This window comes from Gallus gallus, chromosome 3, assembly GCF_016699485.2.
Source record: "Gallus gallus isolate bGalGal1 chromosome 3, bGalGal1.mat.broiler.GRCg7b, whole genome shotgun sequence".
NCBI lineage: Eukaryota > Metazoa > Chordata > Aves > Galliformes > Phasianidae > Gallus > Gallus gallus.
In genome coordinates this window covers 106,345,337-106,369,845 of record NC_052534.1, presented here as the reverse complement: position 1 = coordinate 106,369,845, position 24,509 = coordinate 106,345,337, and the positions used below count along the sequence as shown (strand labels likewise).

The window sequence follows — 24,509 nt, the reverse complement described above, 5'->3', positions numbered from 1 at the left end:
TGGGTAATGATTGAATCCTGTCCAATTGTAAAAGCACTTCCTCAGTACTTCCTTGCAAAGTCAGACAGCCTCCTCAGGACTTGCATTATGCCCTTCTCTCACCGAAGACAATGTAGAACCGAAGTCATGTAGAACTAGAAGATGACTGCAAAACGAGGCAAGACTGTTGAAACATTGAAATTTTCCTTAAGGAGTAGTGATTTATTCGCTACTCCAAAGTTAATACAAATCCCTAAAAGATTCAATGGACTACCAATAGGTAGGTCCACCCTGTTTCACAAAACAAACAAACAAACAAAACAAACAAACAAACAAAAAAACCAACCAGAGCTCTGCTGTAGGCCAAAAAGGAAGAGATGGACAAGAGAAAAAGATGTCTAAATGAAATGCCTGGACTCTGTGCCGGGATCTAGCTTCAATCTATAATGGAAATACTTTTTCTTATGTCAATTTAGCAGAAAATAAGACTGATTTCTATTTATTTATTTATTTCAAAAAAAGGAATTACAGCTTTTATCTGTGAAGGCTCTGTACTAGAGTTATGCAACACTCAGAACTTCCTTAAATAAATGGGCATAATGGAAGGAAAAGAATAACTGAAATGTGGACTGAGAACAAATATCGAAAGAAATAAACGGAGGTAAATAGAATGCCCAGGGACAACTATTTATAGCAATTTTGGTGTAAGTATTTGGAAAATGCTTAATAATCTTTAAGATTAGAAAAGAAGAAACAAGTAAGATTGCTAATATCTATTCTTTTCCACTAGGATCATCAAAATGGTAGTTTTACCCTTTTCTCCCTTGAGTGATTTCAGTAAGAGGTTTGTACTCTGAGGAGATCTCTGAATACAAGCTTAGATTTCTGAAATATGCCAATTGTGAATTCCTCTTTGTGAACTGGAGCAACAACACAGCTCTTGGAAGAAAACTGCTCATATCTACAAATGCTTATTGCCTGGGAAAAGAAAAAAAAAAGAAGAAAAAAAAGAAAAGAAAGAAAAAAATGAAGAAATATTGCTGTTATTTGTACTTGGAAACCGTCTCTTTCATACCTAATTATTATTAAACTAATCCAACAGTTATATGCTATACACAAATATGATTAGGATCATTATCTCCCAAAACAAACATGGAAAAAGCAGAAGATGGTTTCACCTGAGACCTCTCATAGACAGCAAAGTGAAAAGAGACAGCAACAGAGCAGAGGATGTGATGATGACAGAGACACTCATGGGGTTCCAGAGAAAAGAGTACCAGGATGAACATTCGAGATTAATTTATAATTAATTAATTAATTAATATACAATTAAATATTTTAGGCCCATGAAAACTAACATTAGAGTTCTGGAATATTCAAAAAGTGGCCAAGCAACCTGTTTTCTTTGTCAGAAACAACCTGTGTAATGGAGCTAAAGGATAAAGCATTGACAACTCATCTGTAATACAGCTATGAAAATACTGGGAAGAACTGAGCACGCAGACATTAGGTGTAGGTGATGTTCATTACTGAGAGGTCGATAATTACAAAAAATCCATGTTATTATTTTGGACCTGCCATAGAGAACTGTTAAAAGGCTGATGTCTGGGGACAGAGGCAAACAAGGCATCTTCAAAACAAAAGTAGACAAGACAGAGAAACTGAAAAAATGGGATCAAGAACAAAAAATCTCCATCTGAAAGCATACGAAATGCATTTTGTTATTTCCTTTCCAGTGCTTTGGTGAAGCAAAACACTCCACCCTAAGAGCTTTTGAAATCCCACTACTTTGCTTTCAAATATAAACTACAGTGTTGTCCATATTAAAGTGATACTCATGAAGGATTATTGAGGGAGAAAGATAAAAATTTGCCTGATATAAGTGTTAAAATTGCAGAGGGGTCAGAATCAGGTCAATAAGACATGTACAGATGTGGTGGGTGATAGAAGTGAGATACAGGAAATAGGGTGGAAAAGTTGGCTGGCTGGCTGATTAAAAAGTTGTTTAAAGGACTTAAGAGGATGATAATCCAATGAGTGTGAAAGTCGAAGACTGAATTGGCAGAGAACAGGTAAAGAAGAGCAATGAAGCAAAGAGAAGGCAAAGGATGAGGTGGGAAACTCACAAGAAACAGGTTAGCTACTCCAACTTCAGGTCAAACAAGAAAATGTGGTTGCCATATTTCATTATTGTAATGCCTGGACATTACAATACTTGAATACCCCATCCCCAGGGGTGCTCAAGGCCAGGTTGGATGGGGCTCTGAGCAGTCTTTTCTGGTAGGAGGCACTTAGCTCACAGCAGGGGATTGGAATGGATGACCTTTGAGGTCCCTTTCAATCCATGCCACTGCATGACTCTATGATACACTGCCAATTGTATCTGCCATCTCACTATGCAAGCTGCTGTACAGAGAATAAAAGCCATGTCACCCACTAAAAGTGGTGGAAAGAATCAACTGTTCCTTGGCTGCATGTTTATTGTCACCAGCCTTCCTGATGAGCAGCCCTGCAACGAGAAGAGGCCGACATCATCGAAGGCTACGTGGATGTTTTAGAGTCTCTCATTTCTGACTATGGAAATTCTTCATTCCTAGGATCTCACTCTAAGCATAAAACCCCACATAGTGATGACAAGCATCTTCTTAAGGACACCATGAAAAATATGCTACATGGTGTCAGAGGTTTCACAAAGGCCATTAACCACTGCAAATAGATCAAACGCCAGCTAATATATTTCTACAGATGTGTGACCCATATCTGAGATCAAGTTTGAAAAATAAAGACAAGTAGATCAATTGTTAGCCTTTAATAAATCTTTACAGATATTTCACTTTTTTTTTTTGTGGCAAACCTTGTAGACATTATTAATTCTCACTCCAACTTTAATGAATGGCTGTGCCAATGCTTAACCTCACAAAGCCATGTAAAATGAATTATTACTGATGATTAATTATGCCATAATAGACCAATAAGAGCAACCTTTATTTCAGTCGCTGAGTAAATTAATTAAAATTTACTCCAGTACACAGTTTTAATACTGTTACTTACCTGTGACAAAAAATACTTCTGCCACTTTTGCATAAATGTAAAACTTGTACTTCATGTTAAACCAGTGAAAGCATTTACCTCCTGTTTAAACCTAATGGACATTCATTGTATTTGACTATCCATTATCTCCATGTGACCACTCACAAATCAAGAGTTTTATATTACAGGTCACTTCTATCCTTTCTAAAATTCCCACTTAAATGGGAACGTTTAAGAAAGTCCAAAGATGATTTTAATTCAAATGAACCCAGTATTCCTTGATATTAATTCATTCAAAAAGAAGTGACCAATGTAGATGCCCAGAAGTATTTAGAAAACAATTTAAAAACAAAACTCAAGATACTGATATCTTCAAATAAGATGAATCACTGTCCTCACATTTGTGTTTCTTGCACAGTACATACAACAGTGAATCTATTTGAATTTAATAAAATCTGGCACAACGATGGACATACGTTCTTTTCTCGTGGCTATCATAGAATCATAGAATGGCCTGGGTTGAAAAGGACCACAGTGATCATCTGGTTCCAACCCCCTGCTATGTGCAGGGTCGCCAACCACCAGACCAGGCTGCCCAGAGCCACATCCAGCCTGGCCTTGAATGCCCACAACCTCCTTGGGCAACCTGTTCCAGTGCATCACTCCTTGCAGAGGCTTTTCCCCATATTGTGAGAAGCTCTCCAGCTTTTCTAAGGGAGAGAAGCACAGGTTACATAATTTCAATCTGTAACACAATGCAGTTTCTTAACAGAGAAAGTTCTTTTAACCTCAATGTCTAGAAGTGCCAACATCTTGATTGGGGACCACATATCTTCCCCTGAGAATCTCATTGACTGCCTTCTGCCCAAACTGAGAATGGATGCAGTTTTGACTCACCTTATCTAACTTCCAACATCTAATAATTAGGTATGTAGTAAAAGCTCATCACCCAGACTCCTACGTGTATATTGAATTACAAGTTTCTCAAATACTGTTCCAGAAAGCCTTATCAGTAGTATTTTGGACTACTCTCCAACTTCAATCTACCTGCTCTGATACATTCCATGACATTTGTTAACAAACACTCTGACAATCTAATTAGCAGTTTACCCTCCTGCGAGACAGTCTCCCTCTATTACTTTCTGAAAAAGTACCCATTCCTTTAAGGTTGGATTATAAACTTGCCAAAACCGATTACTTAAACAAAAACTGCAATTCATGCCTAAGAGCAACTCACTGATTTTTGTTCTTTCATGCCTCTTAAAAATACCAGCTATAAATGTCTCTCTAATAGGAGGTGGTGAGACACTGAACAGGTTGCCCAGTGAGGCTGTGGATGCCCTCTCCATGGAAGCACACAAAGCCAAGCCGGATGGGGCTGTGAGCAACCTGGTCTAGAGGGAGGTGTCCCTGCTTATAGCAGGGTTTTGGAACTGGATGATCTTAAAGGTCCCTTCCAATCCAAACCATTCTGTGATTCTATGATAACCATCACTGAATTGGGAAAACAATGAGGACTACCCAAACCTTACCCAAAAATGGAGTGTAAGTGTGTGAATCACAGACTTGTCTTATTATGGGTATACAAGCTTCCAGCATGTATAACAATTGTAGGATCAGAAATGTGTGTCACTGGAGAATGCATGGATACATATACCCACACAAAATGAACCTCTGTTCCATTTTATCTTTCTCTAAGCCTTACAAAAGTCTAGACTCTACTATGCCCTGGCCCAGCTGTTACCACTCACATCAGAGACTCTCCTTTATAACTACAATAATCTTGTATATCAAATGCTGACTTAAAGAAGGGATAGGAAAAAAAAAAAGACTTTCATTTATATTAAAAATTAAAGGATGTTAATAAATACTGTGCCTATAAGCTGGTCTTACTCTATCTAAAATGCCCCACAGTGAAGTCTTACATCAGTTATTATTGAAACATTAAATGCTTTTCTTACAGGCTTACAGCAATCAATTTAACTTTCAGTCATCTTGTACCCATATGTGCTGCTCCTGTTGATGAAATGGCTATTAATAAAGGAATAGATGGCTATGAATTAAAGCAAGCTCTACTTAATCACATTAATCCAGAGTACGTTAAAGGCTTCAATTTTCTAAATAATTTTGGGCTTAATGCCTCTGAGATGGGCAGACTGTTCTATTGATGCAGCATCTGGTCCAATTTAAGCTGCATTGTGAAGGAGGAATTGTTAGGCCCTTGCAAAAATAAGGAAGACTGACAGTTTTAGGGATGCAACCAAAACTGCTACAGCTGAGACAAAAGATACTGCAAGATATTGAAAAAGACCTACAACAATTAAAAGGCAGCCCACTGCTCTGCAAATGCAACTCTACTGTTCACTGAATTGTATATGATTAACTTACTCTTACTGATGGGATGAGTACTCTATACACTTAACCATCACTGTATTTTCCAGTCATTGAACATCCAACAGCTGCTGCTGTGAAATATGTTCACTTACCCATTACATTGGGTTACCAATTAGAGAGGAATTATTCAAAAGGGAATGGCACAACCACTAACGCTACTCTTGCATACGCAGTAATTTCTGGTTTCAGGGTTGTTGGCTCTTTTTCCCTGAGGGTTTTTTTATTATTATTATTTTGGTTATGTCAAGGTAGTAGTTTTACAATAAAATAAGATTTACCTTGGCTTGTAGTGCTGGAATACTGCTGCATTCAACTAAGGAGATACAGAAAAAGTGTTTTTAATACTTCTAGGGGAATAAAAACCTTCAAAGAAGAATTAGATGCTTTAGAACAAACCTGCCAGAGAAGGATCTTTTTAACATTCAATCTTCATAACAGGTCGTCAATGAAGGAGACAGTAAATACAACATAGACCTTCCTATAGGGGAAAAATACTGTATTTCCTTTGCTATTACATTTTTTCTTACATTCAGTATGTCAAAACAATAGAGGTTTGGGAGGGGGGCGGGGGGGAATGTGCAGGTTTTTGTCCTCAGTAACTCTGTCATAAGCAAAAATAGTACCTCTGATGAAGTCAGAGCATTTGTACAGCATGTTCAAGCACAGAACAAAGCTGTCATGTTGCATTCTGCAGACATATAAAAATGTATTTCACATTAAAATTCCTGTTCTCATGACATATCCAGAGAGGACTTGTGGGGCCACAATTGTATCGTGATATTCTGTAAACCTTGCACAATTAGAAATTACCCGAGGAAGACTGCACATAATACACACAGATATTTTCTCCCTGCATCCTACAAGACCAGAAGGACATCAGAATTTAAAAACGGACACTGGAAATTGCGTTTAATGGAAAATGTTCTGACACAAAGTTTCTTTTCAGCCAAATAAAGCTACTTAGAAATATAAATATGTAAATACATCAGTTGGAATACTCTGTGACTAAAGGTGATAAAAGAAATTTTTTTTATTTCTTCGTGTTACTACGCTCTCCTCCCACACATCACTACCAGAAAAAAACCCACACCGCTGTAGATTTCAAAGCGCTTCATGAGATAAAGTATTCCCTTTTTTATAAATGAGGACAATAGGCAGGAAGAGCTGAAGGTCACCCAAGTCAGCCTTGGAGCCAAGAATAGAACGGAATCAGCTGAGTCTCAAGGCAAAGCCCAGCTGAGGCACTGCTCCTGCCTCCTGCAATATGTTCTGCTCCAAAGAGCTGCCAGGCGAGGTCCAGCATTAAATCCACTGCTGAGCGATATGAAAGACAAGAGCCCAATGGAGAAGAAAGCATGCGCTGACCAAGCCCACAGTTCTGAATGAGCAAAGCTTCTGCTCTTGGTTTTCAGAGTGAGGGTAATTAAATGGGAAGATCTTCCCCCTCCTACAATCAGGGAGAAGTTTCACTTGTCAGAGGGTTTCCCATAGAGGAGAAGATGGTTGTGTTGCTGGTGTAAGTGGCAACTGCAGTGGGAGTTTGGGAATCTTGGAAGAGGGGAGAAAAGAGAGTTATCTTCTTGTAACTTATTTAACAAGTTATCTAAAGAAGTTTTGTGTAATCTTTATCAAGCACAATAGGAGCAATAGCTCTACCAGACAAGATGTTCCTTAACACTCTGTGTCATCCTTCTAATTAAGAGCTATTAAATATGCTTAAGGACAAATAAATAACCACTTATCGCACCAGTGATATAAAAAGAATTCCTATCCAGGTATAACACTATGGCAACTGCTTTTGTAAGATACTCTTTGACATTCTGGCAGAGCAGCTCCTGTTTAACAATGCTAATGCAGGAAGATGAGAATAAAGGAGGCAAAAAGCAACTGAGTGATATCACCACTCATAGTTCAATTGTTTTGATGAATTCTGCCCTCATGCGTTGTATGAACTTATCAGGTGTAGACAAATTCTATTTCATGGTAACAATGAGTCTGCACAGGGAAAAGTCTATTATCATATTGAAAATAAAGGAACGAGAAAGGAATTCAAGGCAGTAAATAGATGAATATGCAGTAAGACACTTGGCCCTATAGGAAATAGGGCTGCAGAATATGCTTTCCATATCTGTTGTGACACTATTTATCCTGTGCTTTTAGTATGAGATCAAAACGGCCTACTATAAGAAGAGCAGCAAAAAATGCAGCTTGGCTGCAAATGTTTCTCCTTTTTAATTATTTCCTTTTCCATCATTTCTCAAATAGTTATCCTTCCAGCAGGCTTTAGAAATGATTATCTTTATTATGTAAATCCACGCTGCTACCAAAAAGATACTACTCATGAAGTACAGGCTCTGGTGAGGTTCAGTATGTGTGAATCTCTGGGTAAGGCCACAAAAGAGGATTTTGCTCCTCCTGGATAATTTAGTTGAAAGCAGCAGGAGCTGGTACCACTATATTACACACTTTTGGTGCAATAGTCCTCATATCAAATGCTTGATCAGAAAGTTAGAGTTCTAGAATCATAAATATTGCAAAAGACCGCTAAGATCCCCAAGTCCAACCCCAACCCAGCCCACCATGCCCACTGCCCACGGCCCTCAGTGCCACATCCCCACAGTTCTGGAACACCTCCAGGGACGGTGACCCCACCACCTCCCTGGGCAGCTGTGCCACCACATCACCACTCCCTATGGGAATAAATGTTTTCTAATAGCCAACCTGAACCTCTCCTGGCACAACCTGAGGCCATTACCTCTCATTCTACCTCTGTTACCTGGGAGAAGATGCCAACCCCCACCTCGCCATAGCCCTCCAGGGAGTTACAGAGAGCAATGACGTCAGTCCTGAGCTCCTCTGCTCCAGACTGACCCATCCCACTGCCCTCAGCCGCTCCCCGTAACACTTATGCTCCAGATCCATCACAGTTTCATTGCCCTTCTCTGCACACACTCCAGTGCCTCAATGTTTTTCTTGTAGTGAGGGGCCCAAATCTGAACACATTACTTGAGGTGTGGTCTCATCAGAGCAGAGTACAGAGGGACCATTGCCTCCCTGCTCCTGCTGGCTGCACTAATTCAGATACAAGTTTGCTACGTGGATCCAAAATGACTCACAAAATAGGGGACCTACATCTCTAGGGAGATGGACTCTGCTAGCTAGAGGACATGCTCAGGAAGCACATCCCTCTGTGTAGTCACAAATTCAAGATGCGCAGAGCCAGATGGGAAACTTTCAATTGCTTTCGTCTAATGGTTAGTACAATTGTGGCTAACAATTTTATTTTACTATTTGTACTGTGGGAAGCCAAATCTGGAACTTCAGTTCTGCCTTTACCTAACTGAGAACCTCATCTCTTTTGGTTCTATACCCACCACATTTCCATTCTGGATCACATGCTGCTGTACATTGAGAAGCATAAGGCATCCCTTCTCCATCCAAAATCTGACCTACTTAATTCATGTAAATTAGATCCTACCAAGTACACCAAATCACAGAATCACAGAATCGCTAAGGTTGGAAAAGACCCACAGGATCATCCAGTCCAACCATTCGCCCTTCACCAATGGTTCTCACTAAACCATGTCCCTCAACACAGCATGCAAACGCTCTTTGAACACCACCAGGCTCAGTGACTCCACCACCTCTCTGGGCAGCCCATTGCAGTGCCTGACCACCCTTTCAGAGAAGTAGTATTTCCTAACGTCCAGCCTGAACTTTCCCTGGCACAGCTTGAAGCCATTCCCTCTCGTCCTATCACTGTCACACGAGAGAAGAGGCCGACCCCCAGCTCACCACAACCTCCCTTCAGGTAGTTATAGAGAGCAATAAGGTCTCCTCTGAGCCTCCTCTTCTCCAGACTGAACAATCCCAGCTCCTTCAGCCACTCTTCATAAAGCCTGTGCTCCAGACCCCTCACCAGCTGTGTTGCCCTCCTCTGGACACGCTCCAGGGCCTCGATGTCTTTCTTAAAGTGAGGGGCCCAAACCTGGGCACAGTACTCGAGGTGCGGCCTCACCAGTGCTGAGTACAGGGGGACAATTACTTCCCTGTTCCTGCTGGCCACACTATTTCTGATACAAGCCAGGATGCCATTGGCCTTCTTGGCTACCTGGGCACAAATCTATATTTATACATTATATTTTTATATATTATATTATATTATATTTGGTATTTTATATTTTATAATTTATTATATATTATATATTATATATATTTATATTTTTATATTATGTATGTACAAATCCCAATCTATATTTTTCCATTTAATTTTAGCTTCCCTTAAAGACTTTTGAATGGATCACAAAGACAGGCTGGGAGACTGACTGTGAGCAGAGAACTCATTACACATTACTCCTGGCTTTGAACACCTTCGAAGACCTGCAGAAGGGCTAAATTGTCCCTGAACAAAGAGGAATGAGGAAAGAAATAAAACAAAGTCATTTGTTAAATCAAAATAAATGAAGCAGTGAAAAATAATGGTCCCATCTGCACCTACCACTGGTTCAGGGTCAGCTCTGCTGAAGTGAAGTGTGCTGCCAAAATCTCAAAAGAAGATTGGAACAGCATCCTGATCGTATTCCTTACTATACATAGTCCATTGAAAATAAAGAAAAATAGATAATGGTAACAATAAATAATAATATTTTACACTCTTGCAATGCTGTGCATCTCCAAAACTTCCCACGAATAGAACTTAATCAATGAGGGTGGAACTTACTTTTCCAAGATATTTGCTACTCAGTTTCCACTCTTCTCTTTCACCTTATTATCGTATTAACAGACCAAGACAGAGTTCTTCCTGATGTAACACCATTGACATCAGCAGAATTATGCCTAGGATCAATCTGGCCCAGCTTATTACTTTTTTAATAGGTGATAAGAGTATTATAATGGTGTTCCACTTGAGTTGGAACAAAGAATTTTCACAGCATCCAGCACACATAATGACATGATTAAATCCTGTATCCTTTCCAAGAAATCTAAAATACTATAATTATAAAAAAAGAGAGATAAAAAAAGTAAACAACATGTAATGGTGGTATAGTTGATACTGCAAACGTTATGTTTAGTACATAGTACCTGTCACCTTTCCAGGATGAATTAAGAAATGTTATAGCCAATATGACCTCCTGAGTAACACACACAAGAGAATTTAAACCACAACTTTCATGTGGGGAGGAAAATATTACTTCACAGCAGCAAACCTAATAGCTGATGGCTAAGATGAACATATTTCAGAAAGATAAACAAGTCCTAATTTAAAGCTTCTCAGTGATGGCACATTTCTACCTCTTCTTGGAATCTCTTCTAACCTTTATAATTAAGGAGATGCATCTTAGTCAAGACTGCCAGATGTAATGCATGTTCTACCGATTCATGCATTGTGCTGCAGGAGTATCTGCAAGCAGCTGGAAGCATCCCTGTTTCCTATGCCTGTAGAAAGACTGAACCCAAAGGGAAGCACAACAGGGGTGGCAGAAGTGTTAACATGGGGCCAAGAAGAGCTCAGCGATGCCCATGGTGATGCAGTCCTTCTGCCCAAGAAACTCTTCAGCAAGCACCATGGGATTCCTACCATGCATACCTGCTCCCAGCAGCCTTCCTTGTGGGCTGAAAAACTTCTGCCATCCCCTTCCCAACAAGAAGGAATGTCACAGGCAGCGTTATGCTGCATAATGGCCCAAAGTTGTGCCAGGGAAGGTTCAGGTTGGATATTAGGAAGAACTTCTCCAAAAGAGTGCTCATGCTCTGGCACAGCTGCCCAGGGAGGCGGTGGGGTCACCATCTCTGGATGTGTTCAAGAACTGTGGGAATGTAGCACTGAGGGACGTGGTCAGTGGGTATGGTGGGGGTAATCTGGGGTTGAACTTGGGGATCTGAGAGGTCTTTTCCAACCTGAATGATTCTATGCTCCAGGTTAAACTGGAGCCCAAGGATACAACAGTTGAAACTGCCTTCCATTTGCTTACCTTGCTACTCAAAACTAGGCAGTAGCAAATCAGGGGCATGTTTGTACTGCTGTGCTAAAATTATCTTATTATTTCCTTTGATTTCTCCAACTCGCTGCAGCTATCCGCTGTCTTTTCTCTTAGCCTTACATGTTAAGCTTTGGGGAAAAATGACTTTTTTTCTCGGTGCTTTCCCCAGCAAGGTCATAGTCTGTGCCAAGTCTAGTATTCAAAACATTAGTGACAGATTTTTAATATTGTTCCTCCACTGCAGCACTATAATGGTAGAAAGTAAACCGTACAGAACTTATGGAAATGTGACATTCAAACATGATCACTCAAAGGCATTTCAGCTACAATTAACATTTTTCACTGCTAGCAAAGAAAATAAAAATAGTTTCTAATCAAATCACTTCACTGGATAAACTGGATAAAACCAAACGGGGAACTAGTCGACAAAAAATAAGCTTAGTCACTTCATTTTTCACTGGATGGATTTGGTCTGTGCACTAGCATCGTTGGCACACAGGTATGCAAGCACTGTCACTGTGTATTTTGCTCTCAGTAACAGGTACTGAAGTGTCTCCAGGCACGCACCACTTGCAGAGGCGAAGGAATAAAGCTGATCATTCCTTCTTGCTTTTTTGCAGCCACAAAACTCTTAGGAACCCTGAAGTGAAAGTGCACTGGATGTAAAGAGCAGCCACTAGAGACAACACACTTCCAAACAAAGTAGGGCAGCCCAAAGAGTCCACTCAATTTCTCAGTGTAAAATATTCATTAGTCAGTACAAAAAGCCTAGGATTACCCTCTGGCCTTAAGACCAACTACAGGATGACTCATCTCACAACTAAAGAAAGGCAATGAAGCTCTGAAGGGTCCGCTGGGGGAACTGGGATGGTTCAGGCTGGAGAAGAGGAGCTCAGGAGAGATCTTACTGCCCCTACAACTCCCTGAATGGAGGTTGTGGCAAGGTGGAGGCGGACCTATTCTCTCAGGTCATGGCGATAGGACAAGAGGTGATGGCTTCTGGTTGTGCCAGGGGAGGTTCAGGTTGGATATTAGGAGATATTTCTTCTCTGAAAGAGTGGTGATGCAGTGGCACAGCTGCCCAGGGAGGTGGTGGGGTCACCATCTCTGGAAGTGCTCAAGAATCAGAGAGATGTGGCACTGAGGGATGTGGGCAGTGGGCATGGTGGGGGTGGGCTGGGGTTGTACTTGGGATCTTAGAGGTCTTTTCCAACAAATGATTCTATGATCATCCAATGAATGATTCTATGATCATAAACATTTTATGCTCCAAAATAAAGTTTGTGCATCCACACTGCTTACTGGATTTGGACACCTGTACCACATTAACCATCAGCAGTGCCCAGGAACTGTCTGGGAGAGGCTCCTGGCCTGGCTCAGAGCATAGCAGGCATTGCCAAAGCAATGTCAAACTGATGCCCAGATCTGTGCCCTGTTCTGTTTGCTGACATAAATAGAGCCTCTGCGTAGCTATGACAACTCTTCTAGGGATGTCACTAGTGCTGATAACAAAGAAGCTGTCTCTAGAAGCTAAAGAGGAGATGTCCTTCCAGGAGTTCACCCTGATGATGCTTTTAAGAGCATCTGCAGCACCAAGCGGTCTCTCTACCTGCAGCAGGCAGCTGCTGCCTCTTTTGAAGTACAGGTTTAGGGGCAGATACCTCAGATGGGCCACTTTGTCCATAACAACAGGCTGAAGAGATTTCATTGATGTGGAAATGAGGTGTGTTCTCAGTCCTGCAGGTGGTCACAGTTCACCTACAACTTGAATTCAGTGCAAGTGAATGACAGCGACCGCTGTAAGTGCTGGGTAGGAAAGAACACGTCCTGTCAGCAGGGAAGCTGAAGCCATGTGATGTGCAGCCATGAAGAAAATTCTCCTTCCTTGGTGTCAAAGTGAAAGCCTCCAAAGATGCATTACAGAGGTCCTTCAGAGCAGGAACTGCTCAGAAAAAAAGAAGAAAAGTTGATGTTTTCAGATCCCCTAAGAAGGATCTGCTGTTTGTTTTTTCACCATTACCATGCCTTCCCCCATTTCCCAGCTTCCCTGTTGCTTTGTGCTCCGCTGATAGGACAGAAATACACCATATTTTTATGGAATAATCATTACTGTGGCAGAAGGTTAACAAAGCAACTGGTGCCCTTTTACACACATATACTCCTCAGTGGAGAATCTTCATTCCCAGACATATTGATACTGTCAAGAACCAACTTAGAGCAAAATGTTGGCTAACTACTGCAAGTTCACATTGAAACTTCCTAAACCAGTTCAACTCTAGAGTCAACAAAACCACAAGTTTCCCCTCTATTTGTGAATGCCAAAACCAAAATCACACTAAATGAACAGATAAGTTAATACAGCAATTATTACATTCATGTCATCTTCATATATGGAGATATATGAAGAAAGAAATAATGCCAAATTGTGTAGGAGGAGATTGTTAGATTAAACAGATCCTTGGTGTGAAGCAATGCAGGCAATATATTTCAACTTACGAGCTGCTACGGTCAGAAATAGCTTGAGTGGCTCATGGACTGTCCATCGAGCTTTGGTAGTAAAAATCTCTGCTGCAGCTCTGAATAGATCTGAGTCATGCTACTGATCTATGATGACAGCTCTTGCACCCTATTACTGCAAGGAAGTTTTCTACTAATGGAAATGGCAGATCTCCCATCACTTTGGGTCTTCAAATAAAAAAAAATGGATAATGGCCATTTCAGAAGCCTGAGCTTTGTAGGTCACTACTGCGATTACAGCAGTACTTTGGGCATCCAAGCAGACAACAGACAAACGTAAAGCTGCTACCTAGCAATAGGCTTTAATGCCTCACGTAGGAGTTCACAGGTGGCATCACACCCCTTCTCTTACTCCAGACATCTGACTCTACCATAATTTACAGCTTTCCCCACCTTTACCATCTTTAGTGCATCAAAGAATTTCTAACATATTTGGCTCTTCTAAAAGGAATGCACATAAAATGGACACGCTCAAGTCCCAGCTTACAGCAAATTATCAACAACAGAAATGAAAAGAGCACTTCCTGAAGGTGCATTCATTTGTTGGCTTTACCAAGTCAGGACTCCATCAGCAGACTTCTTGATCTCTTTCAGAAAACATTTCCTGCTGTGCAAAGTTATAATCCCTTGCTATTTTATGAGTCTTTTCCTTCCAGAATGCACCCAGAAGCTTGACCAAGCAAATTAACAACTTTTTAGATTATTCTATTTAATGGAATAGTGTAGAGTTCTGAAAAGTAGGGTGTTGTCCTTTCCAAAATGGAATCTTCCAGTGGACAAAGTGACATTGCAAAACATCGTCCCCTTTTTTTAATCCATCCGTAAAATTCAGGAGGAATTAAAAAAAAAATCAGTGTTCTACTTGGTACCAATTTCTTAATTTCTTTTATTTCTCTGTTGACCAAAAGTAATCAGGAAAAAAAAAAAAGCTATAATTGAGCCAAGTGTTATTTTCACTTAATTTTTTTGTGTGTTCTTAGCTAACAGTAAAAAAAAAGGGGTTACTTCTTCAATGTCTGTCTTCCCTTTATAAACCTCTCTAAATAAGTAATACTCTGCCTACTACTGTGTGTCATACTCCCAAAGGGATTTGAATGTTTTTTCTTATTTTTGTATGAGTAATGCTATGAACTCGCTTGCAGTCTGGCTTTCTCCTTGAAATCACAGAATCATCTGGATTGGAAAAGACCTTCGAGATCACCAAGTCTAATGTTCTCTGAGCATCCTTTACCCTGATACTACAGTTCCAAAGGCCCTGCCTCTCCTGTCACCAGACCAAATTCTTGTCTCACCCTGAGAAATTCACGAGAGAACACACAACCAGAATTCTGCTTATTATAAACTTAGATATAATAATCCTCCTGGGCACAGCTGTGCATAAAGAAGAAAGTTAAAGTCTTGCAATTAGATTGTTTTCCCCATCATTTAACCAAGACTTAAGAACTATGCAGGTCACGTGTACTCAAAATCCTCATCACCACAGTGAGAAAGTATTGCATTTGTATGCCAGCATAGGAAGACTCTCAACTAAGGGAGTAAGTCAAAGTGCGTTGTGTATACACACAGTCATTTCAGTACACTCCCAAATTCAGGAAAAACCTATTCTCCCAAACGTCCATTTTATCTCAACAGCATTTCAGCCATGTACCACTCCAATGAAGACTTCAGCTTGAGGAAGGCACAGGAGGAGTGGTGAAATACAATAAATGGACCACAACAAACAAGAAATACAGGGAGAATGCAAATGCTTTCTACCACCTGCTTTACTCACAGGTCAGTGCTTTCCCAGCAGCTGTAGGTTCTCCCCGGTTTCTTCAATCTCCAGTCTCTGCCCACACAACATTCTCTTGCCTGTGGTTTTTCATCTTTCTTTTCACTTGCAGTCTCACATTATGCGTGATACTTAAGTATTACATCCCACAAATGGTTATCATGCATCAGAATACCCACAGGTAACCTCAGCAGAGTTACAGTCATCTGTACTTCTGGCAGGACAGTTTGGCAGTTGGTCTTTGTATTTCCAACTGTCTCATCATAGAATCACAGAATCATAGAATGGTTGGGTTGGAAGAGACCTCAGGGATCATGAAGCTCCAACCTCACTGTCACAGGCAGGGCCGCCAACCTCCACATCTAATACCAGCCCAGGCTGCCCAGGGCCCCATCCAACCTGGCCTTGAACACCTCCAGGGACGGATGGGGCATCCACAGCCTCTCTGGGCAGCACCTCACCACTCTCATAGGAAAGAACTTCCCCCTGACATCCAACCTAAATCTTTCCTCCTTCAACTTAAAACCATTTCCCCTTGTCCTGCTACTATCTACACTTTCAAAGAGTTGACTGCCCTCCTGTTTATAGGCTCCCTGTAGGTACTGAAAGGCTGCAATGAGGTCACCCCGCAGCCTTCTCTTCTCCAGGCTGAACAAGCCCAGCTCCCTCAGCCTGCCTTTGTAGGGGAGGTTATTTTTCCTCAGTAAAAGAAAAAAAAACAGAAGGAAAAAAACACTAACCACAATAGCAAAGGTGAGACCTTTTGTAACGTTGTCCTTTTCACAAGTATCGGTACCAAAACCACTATCGTGTTTCCATGCCTAAAATGAGGAGCACCTTCTGTTTTCAGGCACACTGACAAAGTGAATGCCATGGTATAAACCAGCATGGAGTCATTTGTGGAAATGAAGCTCCTTTGAGAGCTTGGTGTAGGCTGCAGGTCAGATTTTGCCTTTGACTCATTTGGTAATGGGTCTTTCAACCTCTGGGGCTATCACATTTTCATCTTATATATATATCTTTCATAAAACCAGAAGATGAGAAAGACAGAAACAACACATCTCAGTGGAATACAATTCAAATAAAGTTGTTAATAATAAATAATGTATTTAGCTTTATACTGCTGCTACTACCTAAGCCTGTGATTATGGGCAATGCTGAGATAAATAGATAAAACAACAGAGAATAGCAGTGGGGCTATTAGGATTTGAAATTTGCCACGAGGCACAAGCAGGTATCTAAATAATAAATATCAGTTTAATTTCTTCAAACCTCAATCTGCCATGATATTAGCCCTCAGAAGTCAGATTCTGAAACAGGAATGTTAACTTAACCTTGATTAAAGATGGAGCAGAAATCCCTGAGCACAGCAGCCACCATCCCTTATGGACAGGCAGCTTTTTCAGACAATGGTCGGTAAAAATGCTTGTTCTTCCTTTTATTTTTAAATGACGAATCCACAGAACGTATTCCTGTGTCCTGGTATATTAAGGCATAATGAGTTAATAAGAAACGATTCTATTGAAAAAGAACATGTCAGTCATGTCAACAGCATCAATTTTCTAGGTAGAACTTCAATACAGCAGGTAACTGAAATTCAATGCATCTGTTATATTTCTTGTTGCCAAGGCTTTAACACTGCAGCAGCATCTGCTATCACCTTTCCAAGTGAAGTGAAATTGGTGCATTCATTTTATTCCATGACTTAGCAACTGCACTGAGGACGAATTACAGATTACAGGGTTATATAAAAGTTTTCTCTGCACAAATGGGAGGATCCAAGGACTATCGTCTCATGATTATAGACACAACTTATTCTAACTGTGATCTAGCTATTAAAAATTAAATATTTTCTACTATATCCTGTTCTTCAGTTGCTGTAATAAATATTACAGAACAGTAATATCCACAGTACGTGGAATTAATTTTGATCAGTTTGGTATTTTGTCCTTTGATTGGTTGACCTTTCCCTCCTTCCTGATGAGTGAACAGGAAAAAAAATAGGTGAGAGATAGAGCAACTGGCCAACCATATCAAGGCATGTTGTACAGATCAAGGCCATGATGAGCACTGATATTCTTCACAGAATCTGTAAGTCAGAAAAATTCCTATATCCTGATCTTACACAAAAAAGAGCAGATAAAGGCACAACAGGAATCTATTTTCTTGACAGAGAATTAATACTAAAAGAAAATGTCCTGAGCCATACTCATTACTGCTTGGAAGCTTTAATCTTGTGGACTTAGTTCATGAAAACCTTCAGATCCCTTTACAAGAGATGGAAAGTGAATATTGGTAGTTTATACATTTAAGCACATTCAAAAGTCAGACTCATTTCAGAATGGGGTTGTGAAGCCTAAATTAAGGGCTTTTCAAGTAAGGTGGTGTCTCAGTATACTGATTGTTGTTCATCTGTGTCACAGAGAGAATGAGAAATCTGAGACAGAAAGAAGCATCTCCCCATGCTGCATTGTCTTTATATTGCTATAGTAACTTGTGCAAATGCTAGAAGGACTTTCTGTTGTTAGTTTCTCTCTTTAGCGATGATATTAATGCACAGTATGTCAAGTAAGGTCTATGTCATGGATTCAAGCCCTCTGCATGCATTTTCCTTCTTAAAGCAAACACGTCAGCTATCAACTACCATGGATCCTAGTGCTGGTCTTGCCCTCTCTCATGTAGAGCTCAGACGAAGGAGAGAGAGAAGTAATTCTGTAAATCAACAGCTGACCAAAGGGGTGGGAGGTAACAGAGCAAGAAATTAGCTCTGCCTTTCTCTACTCTCATCCATTAACTATTTAGAAGTCTTCCAGGTGACCTCTGGAAGCCCAAACATCTTAAAGAGAACGGAAACTCCTACATACCAGGATCAGTCAAAAGACTAATTGGTATGCAAAAGGCAATATTATCCATCAGAAAAAAAAAAAAGAAAAAAAAAGTGGGCTTGCTGCATACAAATTGTAAAACAACTTCACATCAAGTATTTTATGTAACTCAAAAGAGGAACTAATTCCACATGGCGCACTTTAATATTACATTGTTAATTATTAAGACTTGTGATCCGTATACAAGAGAATATGCTTCAGAAAGTTATTGAGACTTGACAAGATTATAAATGGGTTTAACTAAACAAATACACTGTTATGTTCACTAAGCCCTGTAACAAATAAAGGATAATAAACAGGCACATTCATCTATTTTTCTTCTATTACCGTCACCGAAGACAAACACAGGGGAAAAAAACAAAACAAAATAAAATGACCTCCTTACATGTTAACAGCCTGGGCCATAACACTGTAAACTGCTCTGTTTTTAAGAAAATCATTGTTAGCTTCAGATTTTATATGGTAATTGTACAACACCAGTTTATGAATAACAACAGTAGAGTTTTTCCCTTCTGATTTCAGAGCCACTTGAGCTATGCAGATTTCAAAAAGCTTATGAATATACAGATAAACACAGAACTGCTCTGAACATCTGTAAGCAAAATGCAAAAATACGTTTCGTAGAGAATGAACATCCTGTGCTGTCCAATGCTGGCCAAAATCAGAGTATTTATGTATTAGCCTAATGCACCAAATATAGCTCAAAATCCTTCACCCAGTCCAGAATGCCCTTTCAGATTTTCATCTGCATGGTTGTCACCATACAACATAAAAATAACTTTTTAGCACTGCGTTTATGAGCTACAAAATAACTCAATTATCTCTTAGACATTGATTTAACACGGCAATGCTACATCATCTGATGGGAGAATCTTCACATGATCTACCTGGCACCTGAACAGAATGACACTGAGCTGAACCATGACATCCCTACCTCCCCAACAGACTTAGATTTGGCTGCTCTTCGAGGTCTATGAAGATAAGGCTTTGTTCTTACAGACTTGAAAGAAGATGAAAAGATACTTTCTTATGACTAACAGACCTAGTGTGAACGTGAAGCAGCGTATCAAGTCACAATCAATATACTCAAGCGTCTCCATCTCAGTAATTCCTAAACCTACAGGCATTTAAATGCAAATATTAGTGCCATGTTACTACAGACTTTCAGATCAATTAAATTTGAAGTAGTGTTCTCCACACAGGACTCTAAGCAAGATGTTAGTTAGGATTACTAAGGAATATCCTAAATTCACAAGAAATCAAAAACCTTCAAAGCCAAAGGATGTAGAAAATATTCCTACCCCTCTTGGTAAGACAGAAAGCAGGAACTTTTTCCTGTGCAATGTAAGAAACATCAGCAGCCCAAATACATATATAACATGCTTGGATCAGATACATGATCAAGGACTGGAACTTCATGCATCCAAGAACAAGAGATTGGAAAATCTCAGCAAGCACACAGTCCCCTGCCTCCATGCCTCCATACGGACATACACTGACAATGCATGGCAATACTCTTAGCTCCAGACAGAAGGATGAATAGTAAATGTACACGCAGACATCATAGATATGTTGAAACTAGATGATCATTATGGTCCTTTTCAACCCAGGCCATTCTATGATTCTTTGATTCTATATCAATTAGCTGCTCGCACAATAGGCATCCAATTACTTTGAAGAAGTCCAAGGGCAATCACAAAAAGCTGTCAGATGTGACCACAGCCTGGCAGGTGTGATAATCTCGCACATCTCAAATGGCACTAAATCCTACATCTAGGAAATCAAATCAAAAAAGCACCATTGGTTGATATGTTTGGAGAGCTGTTAGCTTGGGCAAAACAGTAAATCCACACCATTTTGCCTTGGGTCTCACTGATGATGTGCTCTTGGAACAAGGGCTACATGCTCAATCCAAAGAATTATTGCTTTTATTCCTCCAGAGCAGAGTACCAGGAAGGTGTTGGATTAAAATAACTTCCCTGCACAGATTCTCCAGCCTGCATGGGTTGAATGCAAAGCTCAAATACTTGCCAAGCAGATAACTTTTAGTGGCATTAATGTGCTTTCTAGAGCTGGATTTAGAGGCCACAACTGTTAAGTGTTTGCCACGGATATGACCTTGTCAGAACAGATGAAGAGGAAAGTGGCAATCACACAGTGTGCAACTGAAGTCTACTGCTTCCTAAGTTGTTCTCCCCAATGAAAACTATGGCAACTAGAAGCAGCCAGATGGCAATATCTTAGGGGGGCTGGTGAGAGCTCTCTACAGAGACTTCCAAAAGGTATGTTCAAAGATGAAACAAAATCTGCCAGAAAAAAAAATCAGAATAAAATCAGAATAAAATGGAGCTAGAAGAAGCTAAGTAAGAAGAAAAAAAATAGCATGCAGGAATCTGTACGTTCTCCAGTTCAGTTCAGCTGCACCACTGAGAACAGAAATATGCAGCACGTACGCATCCCATTTATGTTCACAGAGACCAGGCTGTAGTAGTATGTGCTTATCGTTATGGAGATCTCTGAGGAAAAGCTCCACCAGTGTCCAGTAACCGGAGGCATACAAACATAGAATCATAGAATCATAGAATCATAGAATCATAGAATCACAGAATGGCCTGGGTTGAAAAGGACAACAGTGATCATCCGGTTTCAACCCCCTGCTATGTGCAGGGTCACCAACCAGCAGACCAGGCTGCCCAGAGCCACATCCAGCCTGGCCTTGAATGCCTCCAGGGATGGAGCATCCACAGCCTCCTTGGGCAACCTGTTCCAGTGCATCACCACCCTCTGGGTGAAAAACTTCTTCCTAATACATCCACCATGTGAATGTGCATAAAAGCAAGCACTAAAAAAATAACCTCAGCTGTGGTTTTGTACTACCAATCTAACAACGAAACTGTCAGAAAATAGACTTTGCAGATTTTTTTTTTTCCATTTCTTTATTCCTGGATTCTTACTGTTAAATTACCATTTTTGTTCACTGCTGATGAAATAACACAAAAAGCTTTCAAATTATCCAAATCAAACACAGAGCACACAATACTGTGGACCCATTCCAAAATATAAAACAAGCATATATTGTGTAGGACTAAAAGACATGGCATCTTTTTTTCTGCTCCTCTGACTACACCTTGTCCTGTGCTCACATCCCCCAATGGCCAACAGCCAACATTCAGGGTTTTGAAGAAAGACTTCGAGTCCAACAGGACTAACCTCAGTGTATTGGAACAATGAGTACACCGAGAAAGATAAACTTTTCTGCACATCCCTACTCTGTATATCCCCATGCTATGCAAACAATCTAATTAATGTCCAGGTGATTAAATAGAGTGGCCAAAAAATGACAGATAGGCCAGTGACCATATCACAGAATCACAGAATCGTAGGGGCTGGAAGGGACTTCTAGATTTCATCAAGTCCAACCCTCCTGCAAAGCAGGCTCCCTACAGCAGGCTATATATGCTTATAAATTCACAGATGATGCAGATAAATGAACAAAGTAGATAGCACAGGAATATCAGGAAGTGAAAGCATTAGGAAGCAACAGATTGTATAGATTAGTAGGACAGGCATCACAGATCCCTCCATAGGTGGTATTTCTCTTTGCTGCTTTACAGGAATTCTGGGTCTCTCTGCATTAGTTAATACAAAGGCATAGCATCCTTCTTTTTGTTCTAGACATTTTTACATTTCTACATATCGCTCTGAGTTACCAGCAGAAATTCTCCCTAATCTGTACGCTTTCTTCAGCAGTTACAATGCAATTTCTTACAAGCTCTGTATTGTCTATAAAATACCACTTTAAAACCTCTTTTTTCACATCTTTTTTCACTTTTCTATAAAGTTTCTTCTGTTCTGAGTGCCTTGCAGCACTTCTACATGGTTGCTACAGTTCCATTATTTGTTTGTGTCACTGAATTCTTAACACTCCATCAATTCTACACAATAGATTGTTAGTATATAAGTATATCAACTTCAGCATTTGGCATAAAAAGGGCTGTCAAGAAAATAAAGCAAAAGCAAACCTCCAAGTTGTTGTCCATCACAGAGTATAGGAAAGAAAGAATTTACTTTAACAGCAACATGAGTCAGTCGGGTGCCAGTGGTTCTATGTTTTGGATCACAGAAAGGAACCACAGTAGGTTATCAGTATTGTAGAAGGATTACTATAGAGTGCAATGAAAATAAAGGCAAGGATTTGATTTGGAAATGATAGGATGGTGTACATGGAACTACATAGAAATTGAGCAAATTTTTAATCATAACACAAATGAGAAATGCAGACTTTTCCAGGAGGTTATATGGAAAGAAAAGGAAAAAACTCTTACTTTCTGGTTTCTGTCCATACTCAAATATGGATAAAATTTAAATCAAAACTCGTACTTTTTTTAGAAGACACATTTGCATAAGTTGCAAAAGAATCCACTTCCTGAGAAAATGCATTAAAACACTATAAGCAACGAAGAAAACCCAAAACTTGTACCTTTTTTTTTCTTTTTTCTCGAAGTATTTCTACCTTACTGAATGGTAGGAAATGACAATGGGATGGGCGTACCACAGATGTCCTTGCAGTTCAGGACACAGAGTAGGTAGCAGTGTTCTGTAAATGTCTCTTCAGTTGCTGCAGTCAGTCATTCACTCTTCATTGTTATAGAACCATACCATTTTAGACAGAAAGAAAAACTTTTTCTCTCAGAGAGTGGTCAGGCACTGGAATGGCCTGCCCAGGGAGGTGGTGGAGTTGCCATCCCTAGCAGTGTTCAAGAGGCGTCTGGATGAGGAGCTATGATATATGGTTTAGTAGCTTGTGGTAGCAATAGTAGTAGGAGGATGGTTGGACTGGATGATCTTGTAGGTCCTTTCCAACCTTGCGATTCTATGATTCTATGAATCGCAGGGTTGGAAAGGACCTACAAGATCACCCAGTCCAACCATCCACCTATCACCAATAGTTCTCACTAAACCATGTCTCTCAACACAACATCTAAGCATTTCTTGAACACCTCCAGGGTCGGTGAATCCACCATCTCCTTGGGCAGCTCATTCCAGTGCCTCACCACCTCACAATCCTTAAAAATCAAAGAGACAAGCTTACCTGAACAGACTTCTTTGTAGGTAGGATTCGGAGTATACCCTCCTGCGTAACCCACGTGAGTGGAGTAGACTCCTTTCTGTCTCCAAAACTTCCTCTCAGCTCCCCAGAAACAGCCCATACCTGAATAATGCATAAAGTACGTAACAATATGTCAAAATCTGCTCAATGCCGAGTCATTCATTTGCACATTCATTGATATAGCTCATACTGAAAGTAACATCTATAGCCAGTATGTGATGGCCAAGTGCTTCGCAAGACTACATGTGGAGTAATTATACTGATAAATCCATTCTGCATCAGTGCACAATGCAAACATAGGTTTATTTTATAACGCTTCTGAATGAATGTTAATACATTACAGAGTACAAGTCCTGTAAGGGTTCAAAGGCTCAAACAAGGAGAATTTTCCTGCAAATAAAAATTACTTAAAATGCAATTGCACTGTTTGTACAGCACCATTTTTACTCCAGTTGATTAGCAAGCTGTCAAAACACAATAATTTGTATTAATGGCAAACAGTTATTTAATTTTCTGTTTTCGGGCATATGCAGTCTTTAAAGATGGCAATAATAATGGATTAAATTATATGCTATACAGCAGGAAAAATGCTTTGGTTTAACAAGTTATGCATGCACATATTTGATGTTCAGACAAAATTTCAGAATTCATTCACCCACATGGCCAGTTATCAAAAGGCCATTGTCAACAGGTGTAAATTAGCAAAAGTCTCCTGGTAACAGGAATCAAGCACATTGTGTGACAGCCAATGGGAAGGAACAAACAAGCCTAACATTAACAATTCTCTGATGGCTTAAGTAGTTCAGAGACGTTGGCTATGATTTGAAGGACTCTATGAAGCT

At 40.1% G+C, this 24,509-nt stretch overlaps 1 protein-coding gene across 14 annotated transcripts in view; it reads right to left on the bottom strand.

The window, feature by feature from the left end:
* The window catches only part of MSRA (methionine sulfoxide reductase A), a 260,633-nt gene that overhangs the window by 117,903 nt on the left and 118,221 nt on the right, over nt 1-24,509 (bottom strand). For 7 of the 14 annotated variants that reach the window (XM_420035.8, XM_040697969.2, XM_025149166.3 and 4 more), the window contains one exon: nt 23,650-23,769. The exons of 2 other annotated variants lie outside the window; for them this stretch is intronic. In XM_420035.8, the coding sequence (XP_420035.3) occupies nt 23,650-23,769 (120 nt within the window). Of the gene's footprint in view, nt 1-19,584; nt 19,675-23,649; nt 23,770-24,509 lie in introns of all 14 variants that reach the window. 5 more of the 14 variants (XM_046939237.1, XM_004935892.5, XM_046939239.1 and 2 more) reach the window with 1 other exon arrangement.